The sequence below is a fragment of the Triticum aestivum genome, chromosome 3B (assembly GCF_018294505.1).
Source record: "Triticum aestivum cultivar Chinese Spring chromosome 3B, IWGSC CS RefSeq v2.1, whole genome shotgun sequence".
NCBI classification, from domain to species: Eukaryota; Viridiplantae; Streptophyta; class Magnoliopsida; order Poales; family Poaceae; genus Triticum; species Triticum aestivum.
In genome coordinates, this window is record NC_057801.1 from 850955952 (window position 1) to 850978371 (window position 22420).

Sequence of the window (22420 nt, forward strand, 5' to 3'; positions counted from 1 at the left end):
CGAGGTGCCGACGGCGTATGTGAGAGGATAGCCTCACGAAGAAGGCCTCGGGAAGGCCTGCGCTGGTGGCGACGTGCCTCGGGAGTCAAAGAGGCTAGAAGAGGCGTCGGGGTTTCGCCGGAGGTGGAGATCGAGCAATGGCGGCGGCCGGCAGAGAAGACAAAGACCATGCCGTCGATTTATGGCGGCTTGGCGCGATTCCTTCTAGAGGAACGAAGAGGGCGACGAGGCGGATCTACAGGACACGTCAGCTTGGCTCGGGGTGGTCTCTTGCCATGAGGACGACAAACGGCGACGTCGGCGACCTTCTCTGGAGCAGGAACGAGATAGAGAGAGAGGAGGGAGGGAGATAAGTGCGAGGAGTGGATAGTGCATGGGGACTGGAGAGACAAGGCTGCTGGCGCAAGGGATAAGGCTGAGGCGGTCCAGGCTGACAGCAAGTCCGACACGGCGGACGGTGGGGATTCCTTCCGGCAAGAACGCTTGTACGCGCACGTACACAGGAGCTAAGATGATGGATTTTCATTGGAAGTTGGCTTGGCTTGTGCACCTAGCAAACAGAGTCGGCCGGGTAGATCGATCGTTCCGGCAAGAACGAACAAGCTGCACAACACCCGCACGACACGACCGGGCATGAAGCCGTCCTCCTCGCCGAAGCCGATGTGGCCGCGCTTGACATTGTCGCGCGTCTCGTCCAATTCGCCGACGGTCGCGCCGCTTCCGTGGCGCCGTGCTCTCCTTGGTGGCGGAGCACTCGAAGCTATGGTGCCGCTCGGCAAAAGAAAATTAAATCCTCTGGCTTATCTGTTTTTATTCTGGCCAGCACTCAAAACCGGTTTCAATGTGACCCAAAACCACTATGGGGCCTGATTTATCTGGTTTTGCCAATTTGAGGGGATAAATTATATGGTATTCAAGTTCAGGGGGTTATGGATCCATCAATATGGATTTGAGGGGGAAAACTATATTTTCTTCGACAATATACTCAAGCAAAACAGGCCGAGAAAAGGCCCAGTGCAATGTACAGCTGACCGGGCCTGGTCTGCAAAGCCCATTGCCGTCTGGCTTGTTGTATCGATCGAGGGTTCGAGGACGTCTTCTACGTACGTCTGCCTTCCGATTGATCCGATCCACCGGAGCGAGGGCTTGCCGTCGACGACGGACGAGCCGATGGAGGACGACCTCTTCTCCCAATACTCCTACGCGGAGCTGCGGGCGATTGTCAGGGAGAACCTGGCGAGCTTCCCGGAGGCGGGGGCGCTGAGCCCATCGGAGATAGAGGCGGCGGTACACCGGATCATGTCGCACTCCGACCCCTCAACGCCGGCGCCGTCTCCCTCTGCAGGCACGGTCCGGCTGTCGGACGAGGACATAGCCGTGCTCATGTACCACAGGGAGACGGAGGCCCCTAGAGTCGACGACCTGCCCGGCGGGGTGTTCCCTCCCGGATGGATCGAGGAGCGGAGGCGGCAGCTGGACGAGCAGTGCCGTCGTTGTCCGGCTGTCAAGAGGAAGACCGGCGAGGACGACTGCCTCCGGGTGCTGCTGGCCAAGATCAGGGTGGACCTGCTCGCCAGGGGCTACGTCGACGTCCCGGTGGAATTCCTGAAAGCTCAGATGGAGCAAGCAACGACCGGGGATTACCCCGGAGTTTCTCGCATTGGCGAGGATCCGTGGTCAATGAAGAAGATGATGAATGTCTTGCAAAAGATTATGTACTCTCCAACACCTACATATTATCTCTAAATGTACACGTATGTATGCAGCGCCTAATTTATGAAGGGATCAAAATATTTTCTCTAGCAGCTATGTCTTTGTATCTACTAGATGATACCCCGCACGATTGTTGCATGAATATTTTGCAACATATTTCAATGTGATTCGTTGTATGAAACATGAATATTTGAAGTAATACTATAAAAAATGAAAATACATATAATTTATTATGCTTGATTACTATATAGTTGTAAAATGTTTATTAAATATGAATAGCATAATAGATTGAAAATTCTCATGTATTTATGCATGTTTGGATGGGCCTTTTCTCATGCATGTTGTGAGATGATGTGGCATGCTTGCATGTTAAGAGAAATAGTTAGTGGGGGCTAGCTATTTAGATATAGAAGATTCACTGAGTATATATAGATTTGGGTTGTAAGCTTCACCCAACTTGAAGAAGCACCGTACCCATGCATGGATTATTGTTGCTTTACCTTCCCAACTACTCCCTCCATTCCTAAATATTTGTCTTTCTAGAGATTTCAACAAATGACTACATCCGGAGCAAAATGAGTGAATCTACACTCTAAATGTAACATCCCAAATTTTTAATTTGGAATGTCATTGCATTTTGGCTTGATCCTAGAAATTCTACGCAACCCAATTACCCACGGAGAGAGTTGGGGATTTCGTTATTTTCATATTTGAGTTTTCTCAAATTTTGAAAAGAGGATCATTTGATTTTAATTATTTTCTCTTAGAATATTTCTTCTTTGAAAATAAAAGAGAGGGGATAAAATGACTTTCCCAAAACGAAGAAATATCGGAAAATATTAAAATGAAATAAGCCGACTCCGGGCCGAATTATTTTTAAAAGAGAGGCACGGTTGTGCTTTCGCGAGAGGCACGGCCGTGCCTCTTGGAAACAAAAAAAACGCATTTTTTCTTTTTTTTCTTTTGCTAAAGGCACGATTTTGTTTCCGCGAGAGGCACGTCCGTGCCTTGTGCTTTCGCGAGAGGCACGGACGTGCTTCTTTCGGAAAGGAAAAAACGCGTTTTCTGTTTTTTTTTCTTTCGCGAGGGCACGGTTTTGCTTTCGCGAGAGGCACGTGCGTGCCTCTTTCGGAAAGGAAAAAACCGCGTTTTCTGTTTTTTTTTCCTTTCACGAGAGGCACAGTTTTGCTTCAGCGAAAGGCACGGTTGTGCTTCCACGAGAGGCACGGGCGTGCCTCTTTCGGAAAGGAAAAAAAATGTGTTTTTTATTTTTTTTTCTTTCGCTAGAGTCATGGTTTTGCTTCCGTGAGAGGCACGGTTGTGATTTCGTCAGAGGCACGGGCGTGCCTCTTTCGAAAAGGGAAAAAACCCGTGTTTCCGGTTCGGTTTTTTCGTCCGATGTTTTCGTGAAAAAGAAGTTCATCAAAACCTATCAACATGGAATCTAGTTTTGAAGATCTCGACGCGAGGAATCCAACAGCGAAAGCGGTTCGAGATTTGGACACACGGTTTAAGAGATAAAACGTTTTGAATAAACGAATCTACGAAAAAAGGGAAAACTCCCAGGTTGCGACAAGTGGCGCACATGCAGCACGCCACTTGTCGCAACCTGAGGAAGTTGGAGTGATCTCCGCAAGGAATACTCCTTAATTAGTGATTTCGGTCAAATTGCCCGCCAGAGCTGCATCTCGCATTAAGCTAGACGGTTAGCTTCTCTCACGTGGACAATTACAGTAATGGGCCAGCCCATTTGCACAGTTAAAACAAATAAAGTGAGAAAAATGGCGGCTCTCCTAGTTTCTTCGTGGCACTGGTAGCCACTAAGACATGCTGGAGTTCTTGTTAGCTAAGAAAGGCATGAAATATTAAGAAAAAACACCAGGTTCCCACGGGATTTATTTTGGACGTGAAATATTAGTGATTTAAGAAGGACGTGAAATCTTTTTTAAAAAGGCTTGAATAATAGTTTTTTTCCTTTCCTTTTCTTCCTCTTCGGTATACTATTATTTTGATTCTTTTTGCATTTGTTTCTTTGGTTTTATTTTTCTTTGGTTTCTTTTGTTTCTTCTTCCGTTTCCACTTTTTGGTTTTCTTCATTTCTTTTGGTTTTCATTCTATATTATTTTTTGTATATGTCAAAAACATTTTTATAATACCTGTTGAAAATATTTCCAATAAAATTTAACATTATTTTAATATATGGTCAACATTTTTGTTGTACACATTTTTACATTTTAGATGCTTAATTAACATTTTTCATATACTAATATTTTTAATACATGGTCAATACATTTCTTAAATCCTTGGTACAAGTTTTGAAATAAAAATATTAACATTTTCAATACATGGTTAAGTTTTTTCTATACACATTTAACATTTTCGAAACTCTCGATTAACATTATTCAAACACTTGTTCAATATTTTTTCAAATGCTTGATTAACATTTTTATCTACATGATCAAAACAATTCATCGTTTTTTAATACATGATAAATATTTTTTCTACACATTTATCATTTCTTAAATGCTTGATTAATATTTTTCAAATACTTTTCAACACATAAAGGATGGGACGCTAACGCTCGGGTTTTGCCAACCTTCTTGAAGGTCCCTTCTCGTGTTTACATGTTTTGGGACACATCTGGAAGGTTCCTATAGACGCCTGCTCGCTCGCTTCATGTTTTTACATGTTTTCTTAAAATGTTCACTGTAGACGCCTGCTCGCTCGCTTCACTGCATGCACTAATGGTCGGCCCAGTTAGGGCGCCACCTTTGCGTTTCGCCACCAATATGCCGCAAATAGTGGTAGATAGGAGCTCCCACATACATCAGGAGATCCTAATTAGCACCCTGACTGCACTACTTGATGCATAGGACAAGCCCATTCTGGGACAGCCCATTATTCAGCCCTTTTTGTGTTGTCCACTGTTCACCATTTTTTTTGTGTTCACCATTGCTCACTGCTATGATTTATTTTGTGTTTTATGTCTGTACGGGGTTATTTCCAAGTATCAGTTTCCATTTTTTTTTGTCTTCCTCAATTTTTCTCATTTCTGTGGTAAGTGTTTTTTGTTCCACCTTTTCCTTTTCGGTTTTCCTTTTCATAACCTGCTCAACATTTTTTTATTACATGGTGAATATTGTTTGAATATACTGTGATTTTTTTAATCCTAGCGAACATTTATGTATACATAGTGAACACTTTTTTTCAACACGGTGGACTGCTTTTAGTAGATGATATAAAAAAATTGTACATCTTGAACATTTTGAAGACACGGTGAATATTTTTTTGAAGCATGATGGACATTTTAAATAGATGGTAGACTTTTTTTTAGTAAATGCTGATTTTTTAAAAATAAAACTTAAACAACTTTGAAATACATAATGAACATATTTTAAGCCTAGTGAACAGTTTTTTAATAGACCACAGACTTTTTCTAAATATTCGGACCATTTTTGTACATGACGAACCTTTTTTAAATACACGTTGATTTTTTTTTTACAAAAGTGTTTTGCAGTTTTACATAAACTAGTCAATGTGTACGTGCAATGCACGTTAATTTGGAAGTATATTTAGTGCATGCGCATATCAAGTACAATATTATTTGCGTGTTATATTGTGATTAGCACTATATTTGGCATGAAATTAACTGCACGCTAAATGTATTGAGCGCTCGACATTGAAGCTGTCTAGGTCGTTGAATTGACATAATTTGATGGCGAGATTAATTAGATATGCCCCTTTGGGTTCTTTTATATTGGTATAGATATAGATATAGATGATTTAATGGCCGAGATTAATTAGATCTGCCCCTTTGGGTCATTTTATATTGGTATAGATGTTCACTTTTTTTTCATAATTTTCAAAAAAATATATGTAAATATAAAATGATATTCATAATTTATCCTCTAAAGAATCATGTTTTCATATAAAATGTAAAACCGACCTAGAAACCAAGGTAAACTGAGATAACCAAAGAAAAATCACTAAAACCAAATTTTGGGATCGCTCGGGGAAGAAAATAACCCACGCAACGCTTTTGTGGCCGGCACATACGTAGATAGCGAGCATGCAGCGTATGTATAGACTACCCATTTTTCCATCATTTTAGATTGTTTTTGTTTTAGTTTTTAAATTACTTTCCGAATTTTCAAAAAATGTCACAAACTAAAAAAAAATTGAATTTAAAAATGCCCAGAATCTCAGAAGAAAATTAGCAACTTAATAGATGTTCACGGGTTATTCAATATGTTCACTGCTCAAATATAAAAAAATGTTCGCAAAATAAATATTTGCGAATTTTAAAAATGTTTGTGAATAAAAAAATTATGTGAGTTTGATAGATATTCTTGAATTCAAAAAATGCTTGCAAATTTCGAAAATATCACAAATTGTATAAAATAATGTTCACGAATTTAAAAATCCTACAAAAATGCCCTTGCGTTGCCACGGTCATTTTATTATTATTATTCCAAAGTTACATATAAACATAATGCATGCTAAATTTCACATGTATAGAAAAAATAGCCAATAACAATCCTAATTGAAATCCACTTCTCTTGCAATGTACTCCCTCTGTAAATAAATATAAGAAATAATACTTTTATATTTCTTTACGGAGGGAGTAAGTTGATAAATAAAAGGTACTTTGGCAATGTATACATAAAGAGTCGTGATCCAACTAATAAATCCCTACTATTAAGATCTACTTATTGCCTTTAAGGTATTCTCACCATTTATCTTTAGCTTCATTCAGAGATACTTTGGCCATCCTGCACAATGAACATATACAGTTAGCAATAGTATTTCAAGCGGAAGGTCTAAAAATATGCAACGAAGAATACTCACCATGCATTCAAAACGGACAAACCAATTCATCACCATTCCACGAGAGCATAAAATTAGAAAGAAAATAGTCAGACAAAATGTCCACTCCGAAATGCTTGCAAAAAGTACCATCAATGTGAATTGAGATGGGAGCATGATCTCTTAAAATGATGGGCAAAGTAAGAACTTTTTTATTATGGGTACACTGCACAACAGTCAGGATTAACAAGACAAGATCCAATCTTCGGTAAACAGGAGTACAAGTGTGGTGCTGGCCACGCCAAGTATAAGTAGGACTACTAACCAGTGTCAAAGAAGCCACACTGTTTACTAAAGAACGCAAAGCACTCATGCGAAAATAATTCACATTAGAAGTACTCTTATCAACATCATACAAGATATCATTCAGGTCTCCCATACAGATCATTGGTTTACCCAAGTTATCACATACACAAATTTTGAAACATTATCCCAAACACACTAGTCTCAAGGTGGTACAAGTCACCATAGATATAAACTAGACCAAACTTGATACGCGAGGCTGTATGGACAACATTAGCTAAGATAGCATGAAAAGATGCACTATGAATAGACACTTTCAATTCATCGTTCCACATCAATCATAATTTTTGAAATGAACTACTATAGTATCCGACATGTCAAGATGGTTCACAAGATCTCGAGACTTAACGACAGAGATGATTTTTGAAATGAATAAAAACTGAGGTTTTGTGGAGTGGATGAGATGTGGCAGGTAAGTCATGCGATCATTACCAAGGTGTCGACCTATGCCTTTACGGTTTTAGGCGATAAACTTCATGGCGACCAAGGCGCGTTAGAATCCCAAGGTTTCTCCTTGTTGATATTATAGTAGGAAGAACTTGATGCCTCCACTCATAAGAATTGCTTCAAACCACCTTTAATGAGCAGCTGTTCGTGAATCATATAAGACAAAAAATGGAGTAGCCGACACACACGTGCTTGCGCTAAGTCAGATCATGTCCTCGCGCCAAGACATCCTCCCAAGGCTCTTCCACCATGAAGCTCGGGACTTGGTGATGGAGTCGGCGACGGTGTGATAGACAGCCTTTCGGTCGCCTTGTCACCGGATTTAGGGTTGTGCTAAGAGCAGAACTGGAACCAGTGGGTGTGAGATAGATCCGACTTGGATAAGGGATGCCGGTGTGGAGTCCGGCCAGAGAAGGTGGTGAGGCGCAAGTGAGTCGGTGGTGGGCAAGGACCGAGCAAAGAACTGGGAGATGGACACATGAGAGAAAGGGGATCCAGGAGAAAAACAGGGGGAGGAGATCATAAGAAGGAGGAAAAGGGTAGATACGACAGAACACTAGTCGCCGGAAGTCACCATGGAGGCAAGTCTCGAAGCCATCCCAAGTATTGTGCGTGAAGTCGTGGAAACCGAGCCCATCCCTGGTTGTAGTCCATATTCGGAGCGCGAAACGACATTGGAAAAGTAAGTGCGACGTCATGACGTTAGGCCACCCACACTAGTCATAGAGAAAAGCAGACGGAATAACGTCCACATAAACTCTGCCATTGCTTCCAGATCCAGGTAAAAATGTTGATGAGGTCATTGTGCACATGGTGCAGACGGCGAGAGGTGAGATTCGCCGGTCCGAAATTCTCCCCCCCCCCCCCCCCCCGCGTCCGGTCCCATGCTGCGCATGTGCAGAACTATTTTTTTATATTATTTAAATAAATGTTAATGTAGTTTGTATAGTAGGAGAATAAAATCAAGCCATCTTGCATGAACACTTTTAACATGTGCAGAAATTTATCCTGAATCCTTATGAAAAAGGATATTTCCCGGAAAGTCCTCGCTCTGTTTGTTGTACCTAGAGCGGAACTGCAGCAGAAGCAGAGTAGGAGGATGGCGGCGGGAGTGGTGCGCCGCCGCCTCGCCCTCGCCGGCGCCGGCGCCCCTCCTCCTTCTCCTCCTCCCATCTACCGCCAGACCGCCGCAGCCATCCCCATACCCGAGGTGAGCTAGGACTCACCGCAAAAAGAGGAAGAAATCCCCCATTCCCCTTTGCTCCCCTCGCAGCAGCAGCGACTCGATTTACTCCCCCTCCCCCTTTGCTCAATCAAATTTGCCGCCCGCAGCCGCAGGTGAAGGAGGACGGTGCTTTCCTCCCCTGGCTGCGGAGCAAGGCCGGGTCCGCCGTCTCCTCGGCGCTGCGCATCGGGACCTCGCCGCTGGGAAGGTCTCTTCTTGGCCTTTGCTACTCTCGATTTGCCGCATAGACCGAGTAACAGTTGCCCGGTCTTGTTGTTGGTCAGGTCCTTGTTCGCTTCGCAGCCGATCCAGGAGGGGGACTGCATACTGCAACTGCCTCACACCGCTGTATCTTCCTTCCCCTTATCTTTTCTGAAAAATATACTGCAAAGATACAGTATCCTGCAACTTTCTTCACTCCAAGATTCAGCATCCTGCTAATACTGAAGGTTTGTTGTTTAATTGTCTTCTTGTAATGTGCAGCAGCTTACTCAAGACAAACTTCCGCAGGAGGTCCGCCTGCTGCTCGACGATGTTGATGATGCTGTTGCCAGGGACGCGGCGGCCAAGGTAGCCGTGCTCCTCATGATGGAGCAGCGCCTGGGACATGTAGGTCTCATTTGGTTAATTTCCCCTGCTAGCCGCAGCGCCGACGCATTTGTTTGTTTGTTTGTTTGTTTGTTTCTTCTGAAAGATTTCTCCTTGCGTCATGTGAAATACCAAAAAGGGAGTCTTTGGAGTGGAGGTGCCGGCTTATGGTTGTTTGCTTTGCAGGAATCGGGGTGGGCGCCTTATGTTACATCCCTTCCGGCCAAGGGTCAGATGCACAACATGGTACGTACATATGCAATCGAAATGTTACAACATAGCGACGTCAACACACACTCCATCGTTAAACTTTGTAGAGGGAAAAATTGTGGACTATAAGTCCTGTCTGATTGTTGACATGCCGGTGGAAGTGCCTGATGGTTTCTTTCTTACTGGGCTTGTTTTGTTTTATCCTGGGAAAACCCCATGATTTTATCATAACCCAAAATTGCCGAGGTAGGATAAGAATAAGGGGAATCCAAGTATAATAATTCTTATGTAGTAGTAATGCACCATATATGCATTAAGTACATTGTTTATGTTCGTCCTGATGAGCCCATGAATTATCACATTCTGGAGACCAAAAATATATTTGATGCAGCAAATATGTAATTCCTCCAGATGTTCTGGGATCTGGATGAGCTTGATATGGTCCGACATAGCCCGGTCTATGATGAAGCCATCCAACAGAAGGAACGAACCAGGAAACAGTTTTCAGCAGCAAAACCAGTTTGTGCTCTCTCTCTCTGTCTGTCAAATTGACATACTTTTTTGGGCTGATTAGTCTCATAACTGTTTGCCCTTTTTCATATGCAAGGCTCTTGAACGTTTTCCACATTTCTTTGGAGAAATCAAACTGGAGGACTTCATGCATGCTTCTGCATTGGGTATGTATAAGGCTCTAAATTTAAAGTGCTACTGAACATTTAGCATTACAACTAAATGATATCTTGGTAGCTGAGCATGTTGGAAATTGGGTGGTTTATTATTCTAACTGTTCTGATTGACTGCATCCTAACATGACACAGTTGTATGATCCTTTTTGTTATGTGTGATTTTATTTGAGAAGGAGACAAAGGGTTTAATAGGGCTTCTTTGCTGTATTTTCCCCAAAAATTTGTCCTCTTGAGACTATTTTCATGGCACATGCAGTTTCATCTCGAGCTTGGCAGACTTCTAGAGGTGTATCACTGGTACAATTTTCTAAATCTTTGCCTGTCACTAGTTTGCAACTTATATATATTGAATGCATTGTGCATCGACATTTTAACTGTCTGAAAACATCGTTTAGGTTCCATTTGCAGATTTCCTTAACCATGATGGTGCTTCTGGTTCTATATTAGTGTATGACGAAGAGAAAGATGTTTCAGAGGTACATGTATGATCTTTGGTTCAATGCCTAGTAGTGCAGTTGTGTATCAAGGCACTTTACTTATTTTCCATTCTTTCTTATATACGGATCAATACTCTGCTCTTATTCTCAGTTACTTACAGGTCATTGCCAACAGGAATTATGCTGTTGGTGAACAGGTGAGTTTTGGAGAACTTTTTTTTGCTTGAACCTTATTGTGGTTGGATAACATGGTCAATTATGACTACGCGAATTCACGAGCTGCATCTTTATGCTTCCGACCCAATGTCTCTTGGAATGGAGGCAACAATCTGTTCCGAGTCAAAAAATAATACAGTGAGGTTTCATTTTATTTTTCAGGTCATGATAAGATATGGGAAATACTCGAATGCCACACTAGCACTTAACTTTGGGTTTACACTTTCCAGAAACATATATGACCAGGTAAAACCACAGGTTGATGGTCAAACACTAGCACTTAACTTCGGAATCTTAGTTGGTAACTTGGTATAGTGGTAACTATTGAAGCATCGGATTATGGGATTTTTGGTCCTCTGAGGCCCTGACACCAGTAATGGGGCCATCTATAGCTAGTTAACATGTTGAGAATATTAATTACTAAGTTCTACTAAACATGATTTCCGTTGACTAGGCATTCATATGACTTTCATACATACATATTTGTTCTTGAAGCATTGCCCCCATGATATTTTCTGTTGCACATGTTCTCAATTTTTTGATCACATTTTCAGGCACATGTTTGGATAGATATGTCAGAGCAAGATCCACTTTATGAAAAGAAGCTTGACATATGGCAAAAGCACCACCGTACTCCGAAATCTCAACACATGTGCAGCTCTGGCTGTACTAGAACTTCTTTTGCCATTAAGTATGCTGTTTGGCAGTTATTTACAGCTAATTCAGTTCATCATTTGATTATATTCTAGATTTTCTTTGCAACATTAGTAAAAGCAAACATCGGACAGTTAAGGTGGAATGGAATTTATTCTGAAATCGGCTTTATGCTAGTGCCGACCATATGTAACTCTATGTATTGATCATATTTTCTGACTGCACTGAAAATGCAGAACTTTCATATGCTGGTGCCGACCGGACTGTACATTTGTACAGTAGTAGTTCTAGATAGTTTTTATTTCAGGCCAGCTTTGTAATGTTTTTTGTAGTCTACTGATTTACAATGCAGTGATCAATACATAGAGTTTCAACTGTCCACCTTACTAGCGCATATGTTGAACTGGGATTGGAAGTAGTGCATGGCTATGCTTGAATAAACGATGAAATACCAACCTTAGTATTTTCTCTGAAAAATCTGCATTGGAATTAATTCTCATAATGCATGAACTGATTCTTTCTGAAAGTCAACTAATGTTTGAAATAGCTCTGGCAAGTTTTAAGTAAAGGTGAATTCTGTGATTGCTTTTGCATGGTCTCTGTTTTGTGTCACTGAATATGAATGGTGGAAACAGGGAAGTCAAATACTATGGAAACAAAGGGGTTGGGATTCCACAGGCCTTGCGTGCATTTGTCCGGGTTTTCTGTGCCACCTCAATTGAAGGTGCCATGCTATTATCTATTACTTCCTCCAATTCATATTACTTGTCGCTGCGTTAGTACAACCTTAGTTCAAAGTTGTACTAAAGCAGCGACAATTAATATGGATCGGAGGAAGTATTATATTTGTATATTTCTTTATTTCATTTCAGTTACATCATTCAGTGACACAACGATGATGGCCTCTTTAGAATTGGAAGAGATGGCCATGGAGGCTGCTGAAAATGACGGCCGGCTTGCGAGGCGTCCTCTGAAGCATGCGGAGAGAGAAGTCCATGCTCACCGCAAGTTGCTTATGCACCTTGAAAGCATGATTCAGGGTCATTCTACAGCTATTGAGGTGAGGATATTGACAACAGCTGAGAATTCTGTCTCGCTAAAAAGCAATACTGATGAAGCCAAATAACAAATACAGCACTACCCTGTTGCGGTTTGGTGTTACATTCTGTTAGTACCCACCACTTGTGTTGTATGATAAGTTCGAAGAATTAAAATGCCAAAGTAGCAAGTGCGGCATACGGTTCCACTTGTATAGGATTAGAGGTGGTTAGGTTTGTATATTAACTTTCTTTACACATGCTTTTTTGTTGAAACTAAACTTGTAATTATTTTTTTGTATGGACGGCTATGATAGTGAAAAAGACTGTAAGAGAAACCCATTTGTCGAAGCAGAGAACAATTTGAATAAGAAGATTGTTCCATCAGATTAAATTCATGTGGATATTCTGATTTGGCTTTATCTTTATTTGCAGCAACTTGAAACCATTGATGGCGCTGCATCTAGGAGCATGCATCCGTTGAGAAAAGAGATGGCTAAAAATTTACTTGCCGGCGAGGTACAGGTTTTGCAGAGTGCTTATGCATGGGTTGCAAACTACTGTAAGACTGTGGCATGTACATGATCATCCCAGCCTAATTATAGATTTGAGGAGCATGCATGAGAGGGAGCGTAGGATTGCCAGCCCTGTATAGATGCATCTCGAGCACTTTTATTGATATATAGATTTGAGGTGCTGCTAGAAATATTAGGCATGTTTGTAACCTACATGATTTTTTGGAGGTTTTTGAATGAAATTTATGCATTTTCAACAGCCCCATGCATGCGAAAATTTATGCATGGGTTGGAACAGCATGCATGCATTTAGTCCATCACTTGCACTGCACTTGATCCTTGTGCATGGCGTTCTTTAACCTCTCACCATCTTTGCTATATTTAGGCATTGATATATTTGTAATGAATGGACTTGGCTATCAGCCTCTCAATGGCATCTCCTCCCTCCCCCTTTCTTGTCTTTTCACCTCCCACTTGTCTCTTTTCTCGTGGTATGGTCGTCATGTATAGTGGAAAAGATTAATTAATGCCAAGAGATTGGGTTGGATTCTGGAGGAGGAAGAGGCAGACAAGGCAGGATGCTGCAGCGGGCGGCGAGCAATGCGTACTCATGGTGGTGGGCGAGCCACATCCGCACCAAGCAGTCCAAATGGCTCGACAATCACCTCCAAGGTATTCATCCACTTTCCCGATTCCATGAATTTTCGGATTATGGATCAGGTCTATCTACAAGTTGTTCAATCAGCCACATTTCAAATCAATATACATGTCAATTTCGGAAAAAATTGACATGCATCTTGTGTCTGCTTGTCTGGGTAAAATCTGCACCATGGAATCAGTGCAGGCCTGTTGCATCCCTGATCTGATGATTTCATCCTTTGTTGCCTTGCCTATATGGAAAGTGGTGCTTGATCAGTGTTAGTTCCAAGCACCCGGGGTCTGATTATTTCATCCATTCTGATGATGTAAAATGCTATGCATTGTGGGAAAATTGTCTTGATTAATTGCACCAAATTAAAAACGATGTTATTTTTAGTTTAGATAGCATCAAGTCTCGAAACTGTTTCTCACCTTGTTGCATATTTTGTTTCTTGCTCTCAGCAATTATTTTACAACAGGATAATGTAAATGTACTAGCCAAACACCGACAATTTGTCAGCATCTATCCGGAGGATTGGAGCACGTTGCTAAAGTTCTCTAAAACCAATCAGATTCTTTGTAAAAAAAATCTGTAAAATGATACATCTCTTCATATATACTTCTGATTGATATGCTAAGAAATTTTTCGTTTGATGTGCAGATATGGAGCACCTGGTCAAGTGCATGCTCTTACTCCTTGGAGAGGAAGCCGATTCCTTTTCAAAGCGAGCAGAGATGTACTACAAGAGGCGGCCTGAGGTGATCACTCAGGTGGAAGAAGTGTACCGGATGTACAGGGGTCTCGCCGACCGGTATGACATCATGTCAGGGGAGCTGCACAAGGCAAACCACACCATCGCTACCGCCTTCCCTGACCAGGTTCAGTATGCGATGCTAGAAGAGGAGGATGACAACGTCCCAAAGGCGTTCACCCCGGTCGATCCGCGCAAGATCCACAAGTCGACCGTCGATGGGCTGCTGAAGAAGAAGAAAGGAAATGCGCCAGGAGCCGGCGGAGACAAGAAGGAAGCAGCTCCGATGAGCAAGGAGAATGCACGAGAAGAGATCAGCAGGCTACAGAAAGCTATACTTGTGATGCAGACCGAGAAAGAGTTCATCAAGAACTCGTACGAGAGTGGCATTGCCAAGTACTGGGATCTTGAGAAGGAAATCAATGAGATGCAGACAAAAGTTTGCCACTTCCAAGACAAGTTCGACGTAAGCGCGGTGATCGAGGACGATGAAGCCAGAGCCTTGATGACAGCGACGGCCCTCAAATCCTGTGAAGACACCATTGTCAGATTGCAAGAACAGCGCAAGACCGCTGCGAAGCAGGCATTGGACGAGTCTGAGCGAGTCAAAGTGCTGAGAGAGAAGCTCAAGCCCATACTGGACGAACATGGCAAGTCTCTGCCGGACCTGGTGGAGAAAAACATACGGAAGAATCATGTCACGGAGATGGGAGACGTGTACCATGTGAAGCTGGGTGAGCTGCAGATGCAAACAATAGTCGGCAAGATCAAGGAAAACTTTGCGAGCGACTGCAACATCACCATGGACGAGATCACGGAGCAGATCGACGAGCTTGTCAACAAAGTTGTCGATTTGGAGCTCATGGTTTCGTCGCAGACCTCGCAGATCGACAGAATGCGCCGCGAAAATGAGGAGCTGGAGAATTCCGTCAAGAGCCTGGAGGAAGAGGGAGGCTCGAGCGAAGTGGAGGAGAAGCTGAAGCAGGTGGAAGAGGAGCTGGTCAGAGTGCAGGCTCTCGAGAGCTCCTTCCATAAAGATGAGAGCACGATACGCTCAAACTTCACGGAAACGATAAGCAGATTCAGTAATTTCGCCGACATGTTGCAGTCGCCGGTTTGTGACTACCAGGCTCCTGCTTCTGCTGCTCACACGTCGGCACCACCCGGCGAGGAAGCACCGCCTCCTACAGAGCCATCCAGCACGAGTCATCCACCTCCACCTGAGGAAGAAGAAGACAAACAACAGGTAGAAGAAGAGAAGGCCACCGTCGTGCAGACTCCCCAACCCCAACAAGTCAGCACTGGAGATGATGCTGCCGCTGCTCCTCAACCCCAACAAGCCAGCATTGGAGATGCTGCTGCTGCTGCTGCTGCTGCTCCTCCTCCTCAACCCCAAGAAGCCAGCACTGGAGATGCTGCTGCTGCTGCTCCTCAACCCAAACAAGCCAGCACTGGAGATGCTGCTGCTGCTGCTCCTCAACCCCAACAAGCCAACATTGGAGATGCTGCTGCTGCTGCTGCTCCTCAACCCCAACAAGCCAGCACTGGAGATGCTGCTGCTGCTGCTCCTCAACCCCAACAAGCCAACATTGGAGATGCTGCTGCTGCTGCTGCTCCTCAACCCCAACAAGCCAGCACTGGAGATGCTGCTGCTGCTGCTCCTCAACCCCAACAAGCCAACATTGGAGATGATGCTGCTGCTGCTCCTCAACCCCAACAAGCCAGCACTGGAGATGCTGCTGCTGCTGCTGCTGCTGCTCAACCCCAACAAGCCAGCACTGGAGATGCTGCTGCTGCTGCTGCTCCTCAACCCCAAGCTGCTGCACCGGTTGGTGTGGCGAAAACAGGGGCGGCGGCGAGCACTACTGGTGCGTCTGTCGTAGATGGCACTAAACATTTAGATCATGGGCATGACAAGATTTCACGGCCGGGTTCGCTGGCACGGCTTCGCCACATCTCTTCTGACGCTGAAGAATCTGAGGAGCAAAAGGGGAAGGGCGAGAAGGGCTGTCTTGACGGTGACATGAAGAAACTGCAAGAGCGGCTCATGGATGGCCTGGAAGACAAGGAGAAGGTCCTGCTATCCGAGTACACCTCGCTCCTGGAGGACTACAAGGACACCAAAAGGAAGCTGCTGGATGTGGAGAAGAAGAACCAGGAGTGCCTCAATGAGATCAGGTCGCTGCGCAATCTTATCGGAGAGAAGGAGAAGGAGAAGGAGAGGGAGAGGGGCAGCATCAGAGGAGGACACAGGAGGACACCCAGCCTTAGCCATCAGAGGAAGCAGAGCCTTTCTTCCATCTCTAAGCTCATCAGGATGGGCTCAAGCATGCAAGACGACCCTCCTGCTGCTGACCTTGACGACATGAGGCTGCCGGCGATCGCCGAGGTGGAGAAACCGTCGCCACTGGAGGAGAAGTTCAGGCGCGACATTGACACGCTGCTGGAGGAGAACCTCGAGTTCTGGATGAAGTTCAGCTCCTCCATGGGCCGGGTGCAGGAGTTCCAGAACAAGTACGAAGACCTCAGGAGGGTGGCGGCGGACGGCGCCGACGGCGAGAAGAAGCTCCGGGCGCTCAAGACGGAGCTGCAGGTGTGGTCGGAGCAGAACGCGATGCTGCGGGGCGAGCTGCAGTGCAGGTTCGCGTCGCTGTGCGACATCCAGGAGGAGATCTCGACGGCCCTGGAGATGGACACGGAGCAGGCGGAGGAGGCCGAGGAGGGCGCGCCGCGCTTCACCTCCTACAGCGCCGGCAAGTTCCAGGGGGAGGTGCTCAACATGCAGCAGGAGAACAACCGGGTCTCCGACGAGCTGCAGAGCGGCCTCGACCACGTCAAGACGATCCAGTTTGCCATCGAGAAGAAGCTCAACGAGGTCGTCAAGCTCTCCTCCTCCTCCTTGCCGGCGGAGGAGGGGGAGGAGGAGGTGGTTGGGCCGGACGGGGTCCTGGCGCGGGTGCCGGCCAAGGCCAAGGTGCCACTGCAGAGCTTCCTGTTCCCGACCAAGCCCAAGAAGCCGTCGCTGTTCGCGCGCGTCACACCGGCCGTGCTCCACAAGCAGCAGTTAGACATGAAGTTAGACATGAAGTTAGACATGAAGTTCCTCCCCAAGATGTCAAAGTAGCCACCCACAGAAGCAGCAGCAGCAGCAGCAGCAGGGATATGTCATTTAGCTTAATTGAACTAACTAGCAGATGGGATACATATTTTTTGATGAAATTAATGCTTCAAGCTATGTATGATTGAACCAAACTATTCTTGCTTTGTTTTCTAGGGCATTGTAATTTGTTGTAACCTCTGAGATCAATGGAAGAAAGACAAATCATTTCCCCTTTTTCATGCTCATCTGTCAGTAAACAATCTCACTTGTTGTAGTTTCCTCCAGGAAATTCAGTGCTGTGCTTATCTAGGTTATCTCCATATGACAACTTTTCACTTGATAGCAAGTTCAAATATTTTGTTTTCTAGGGCAATGTAACCTCTGAGATCATGTTTTCCCTTCCCATTTTCATCTGTCAGGACACCTACTTGTAATTTCCTTGATAGCAAGTACATTTTCTTGGATAATTTTAGTGTTGTGTCATCTTAGAAAATTTACTTGATAGTACATTTTAGTGTAGTGTAAGCTTGAGAATTTTACTTGGTACTCCCTCTGTAAACTTTATAAGAAAATGCTGCTGCGAAAATGCTGTAGCGATCTAAAAGGACATATAAAAGTTTACAGAGGAAGTACATTTTAGTGTTGTGTGATCTTTACATTACTTGATGATACATAGTGTTGTGTAATCTCAGACAAATTTTCTTGATGTATAGTGCTGCGTGATGTTGACAAATTTATTTGATACATAGTGTTGTAATTTTCTCCAGATGAAAAATTGCTTGATAGCAACCCCATAGATGTAGTATGCAAGGTATAGAACGCGAACTTAAGAAGCAGAGATTGCTTGTACAAATTTATATATAGTAGAGACCAAGTTGTGACAAAAACAAGACCTCTGTGCAGATCATCATCTGTCCTTATTTCGAGTTGCATAAACAGGAATGCAAGCTACGTGATCTTCAGAAATTAGAAACTTACATGTCTTTAGAAATTGGAACATCCACATGACTCAACTCCAAGCATAAGAACCTCCCTCCTTTCTTTAGAACCCTGTTTCAGAAGCACAAAAATCCATGTGAAACTAATTAGACGTGGAGAACATAAAGCAGTCAGATTTCAGAAACCATACAACAAGTCCTACCAGCAAGAAATCTCGTGGAGAACAAGTATTGATCCAAACATGCAAATGATGCAAAGTTTGAAAATCAAAATCATATATAGATATCTGAACAGACGAAGGCATCCAATTTGCAGCATACTCGAAATTTCAGGAGTGAAACAGGGTTTTCTCCAGTAAGATTAAAAATGGGACTTGAGGAGAGATTCAGGAGGTTGAAAATGCGACTGATTCTTGTGCAGTAAGATACAACTTTCTCAATGTGTGTAAGCTTTCTCAATGCATGTGTGTAACACTTCTGATGCCGAATACAACATCCATCATTGAGAAAGCTGGAGATCAAGAAACTAAGGCACTGCTCTTCAGTGTAGCCTGAAAAAAAAAATGAACCGGTGCGGTGGACAACAGAGTACAACATCTGAATCTAAGGTGGCATGATAGAAAATGTTTCATGAATCATGATATTTTTCGGCAGCAAGGAAGGACATTGGCACAATATTGAGTAATAATATGTATAAAGTTTATCAACGAAAGCTTAGGACAGCTCGAGGAAGAAAAGTAGAAAAGAAGAGTACAATCCACCAGGCCATTCATCGGTCAGCATATCATCTGATAAGTACGTAGTACTCATGTTACATCTATTTTGTCACAACAACACAGCTGATTCCTTTAAATTTGCCGGTGACTGTCTAATTTTTTTTTATCCTAATTGATATCTGGTAAATACCAATATTTTAAATAGCACGCTATTTCGTCGTTATAACGCGGTTATAGCATATTTGAAAGGGAGACGTTACGTTTTGGCAAAATCGGACGCTACGACGCTAATTGCGTAATTAGCGCGCTACACACGCTATAACGTTGTAACGTTGTAACGTTACAACGTGCAGACCATGCAAAACTGAAATCAGCACAGCCCAGCAGGCCCAGCATGCCAAAACCAACCCACGAACCTAACCGGCTAACCCTAGTTCTCACTTCTCATCCCTTTCTCACTCCTTTTTATGTGCTGGATTTGGCCCTTATGCATATATTGCTTGCTCCTATAAAAACTTTAGTTGCTTAGATACTTTATTTCTAGATATTTTGATTTTTTTGCAAACGCTATTTTGAAATATAGCACGCTATTAGCGCGCTATAACTTGTGTAGCATTTAGAAAAATGCCTCGCTATATTTTGTAGCGCGCTATTTAAAATATTGGTAAATACTACTCATATTACGTCTATTTCGTGTCTGTCCCGCCGGCCACATCGAGGAAAAGGATTCAGCTTTGAGATGAGCCTGGAAAAGAAATCACAGGAATCTGGTGAGTGGAGGCTCGTGGCGGCCGCTCGCAGAAATGGGAAAGGAATTGCACTAATGGTTCAGTTTACATGCTACAACTTTCTAGAAATATTCTTACCTAGTCATATACTAAAAACTTAATATTAGATTAACATATCTGCTAGGCCATCTAACTATATAGTTTTTGCAATTGACAAAATTTAATTCAAGCAAAGATTTGTTACCAAATACAACCAAAATTCAGTACAAATCATATTTATTTTTAATGGTATATATGCATTACAACTGTTTAACAAAACTCGCTATAACTAGGATTTTGGCAACTTTGTTAAGTGGTTGTTGGCGGCGCCTCCTCGCAGCGCCGCTTCTTTTCTCCCTCGAGCTGCCTCACACAACTCTTGTGGACTTGTGGTTTCTCTCTATCTTCTTCTCTCAAGAACACAAGAACACACACACACACACACATACGGAGAAACACACACACACGCACACACACCTCACCGTGGAGACACTAGCTTTGCTTTCTACTCCCGGTGAGACACACATACACTACATTGTTTCATCTGCCCTCACAGCCTCCATTTTCACTAATATGCAACACACACACACACACACACACACACACACACACACACACACACACACACACACACACACACAGACACATACACACACGGATGCGCTAAAGTGAGCGGGAGCGTAAATTGCTAATTCTGCGCTCCGGCCACCCGGTTCAGCCGCTTCCTTGAATTAGTAATTTTCTTTCCCACCTATAGTAATTGTCCCGGCAAAAATAGTAACCAAATAAATTTGGTTACCACTGTGCCCCTCCGATCCCCCGTCCGCTCTGTTTGCCCTGGGCAGTCTAGTAATACTCTAGAAATGATAGTAATGTAGTTACTTTGGTTGTCGTTGCACCCCATTGGTCCTCCCGCCGAAGTAATGTTTTCAATCAGTCTTCTAGTAATAAACCAAAAAATATAGTAACCAAATTTAAATGGTTACTACTGCAACGGGCGAAGCTGCTGAAGATCAAGAGGAACCAGACGATGTGCCCGATGATGATGATCTCCGCCGGGTCATTGTCGATGCAAGGACGCAATGCGAAAGTCAAAAGGAGAAGCTGAAGTTCGATCGCATGTTAGAGGATCACAAAAAAGGGTTGTACCCCAATTGCGAAGATGGCAACACAAAGCTCGGTGCCGTACTGGAATTGCTGCAGTGGAAGGCAGAGAATGTTGTGCCTGACAAAGGATTTGAGAAGCTACTTAAAATATTGAAGAAGAAGCTTCCAAAGGATAACGAATTGCCCGACAGTACATACGCAGCAAAGAAGGTCGTATGCCCTCTAGGATTGGAGGTGCAGAAGATACATGCATGCCCTAATGACTGCATCCTCTACCGCGGTGCGTACAAGGATCTGAACGCATGCCCTGTATGCGGTGCATTACGGTATAAGATCAGACGAGATGACCCTGGTGATGTTGACGGCGAGCCCCCCAGGAAGAGGGTTCCTGCGAAGGTGATGTGGTATGCTCCTATAATACCACGGTTGAAACGTCTGTTCAGAAATGGAGAGCATGCCAAGTTGATGCGATGACACAGTGAGGACCGTAAGAAAGATGGGAAGTTGAGAGCACCCGCTGACGGGTCGCAGTGGAGAAAACTCGAGAGAAAGTACTGGGATGAGTTTGCAAGTGATCCAAGGAACGTATGGTTTGCTTTAAGCGCGGATTGCATTAATCCTTTCGGGGAGCAGAGCAGCAATCACAACACCTGGCCCGTGACTCTATGTATGCATAACCTTCCTCCTTGGATGTGCATGAAGCGGAAGTTCATTATGATGCCAGTTCTCATCCAAGGCCCTAAGCAACCCGGCAACGACATTGATGTGTACCTAAGGCCATTAGTTGAAGAATTTTTACAGTTGTGAAATGGAAACGGTGTACGTACGTGGGATAAGCACAAACAGGAGGAATTTGACCTAAAGGCGTTGCTGTTCGTGACCATCAATGATTGACCCGCTCTCAGTAACCTTTCAGGACAGACAAACAAGGGATACCACGCATGCACGCACTGTTTACTTGACACCGATAGTATATACCTGGGAAGCTGCAGGAAGAATGTGTACCTAGGCCATCATCGATTTCTTCCGACCAACCATCGATGTCGAAAGAAAGGCAAGCATTTCAAAGGTGAGGCAGATCACCGGAAGAAACCCGTCATGCGTACCGGTGATCACGTACTTGCTATGGTCAATGATTTACACGTAATCTTTGGAAAGGGTCCCAGGCTCCCAGCGCACTAGCTGTTCCGAATGACGCTGAGGGACACACACCCATGTGGAAGAAGAAATCTATATTTTGGGACCTACCCTACTGGAAAGACCTAGAGGTCCACTCTTCAATCGACGTGATGCACGCGACGAAGAACCTTTGCGTGAACCTGTTAGGCTTCTTGGGCATGTATGGAAAGACAAAAGATACACCTGAGGCACGGGAGGACCTGCAACGTTTGCACGAAAAAAGACGGCATGCCTGCAACGTTTGTACTACTATTCATGCCCCTAGGGGGATAGATTGGTAGGAAAAGACCATCGCTCGTCCCCGACTGCCACTCATAAGGAAGAC

General features: G+C 43.9%; 2 protein-coding genes across 8 annotated transcripts; both read left to right on the forward strand.

Moving 5' to 3' along the window:
• The first annotated feature begins 8370 nt into the window (after nt 1-8370).
• LOC123072906 (fructose-bisphosphate aldolase-lysine N-methyltransferase, chloroplastic) lies at nt 8371-13156 on the forward strand. Of its 7 annotated transcripts, none has more exons than XM_044496575.1 (15): nt 8371-8539; nt 8662-8762; nt 8839-8902; nt 9038-9163; nt 9329-9388; nt 9764-9871; nt 9960-10029; nt 10295-10335; nt 10434-10514; nt 10637-10672; nt 10854-10937; nt 11246-11382; nt 11981-12069; nt 12218-12405; nt 12818-13156. In XM_044496575.1, exons 1-15 carry the CDS (start codon nt 8429-8431, stop codon nt 12965-12967), a joined length of 1446 nt encoding a protein of 481 aa, XP_044352510.1. In that variant the 5' UTR covers nt 8371-8428; the 3' UTR covers nt 12968-13156. The 7 variants fall into 7 exon arrangements, with proteins under 7 accessions (XP_044352510.1, XP_044352512.1, XP_044352513.1 ...); XM_044496577.1 differs by having other exon boundaries at nt 12257-12405; XM_044496578.1 differs by having other exon boundaries at nt 9038-9124.
• Nucleotides 13157-13336: 180 nt separating this feature from the next.
• LOC123072905 (protein NETWORKED 2D) lies at nt 13337-17627 on the forward strand. Its single transcript, XM_044496574.1, has 2 exons — nt 13337-13569; nt 14198-17627. The coding sequence occupies exons 1-2, from the start codon at nt 13476-13478 to the stop codon at nt 17410-17412; spliced, it is 3309 nt and encodes a 1102-aa protein (XP_044352509.1). The 5' UTR covers nt 13337-13475; the 3' UTR covers nt 17413-17627.
• Nucleotides 17628-22420: the final 4793 nt, after the last annotated feature.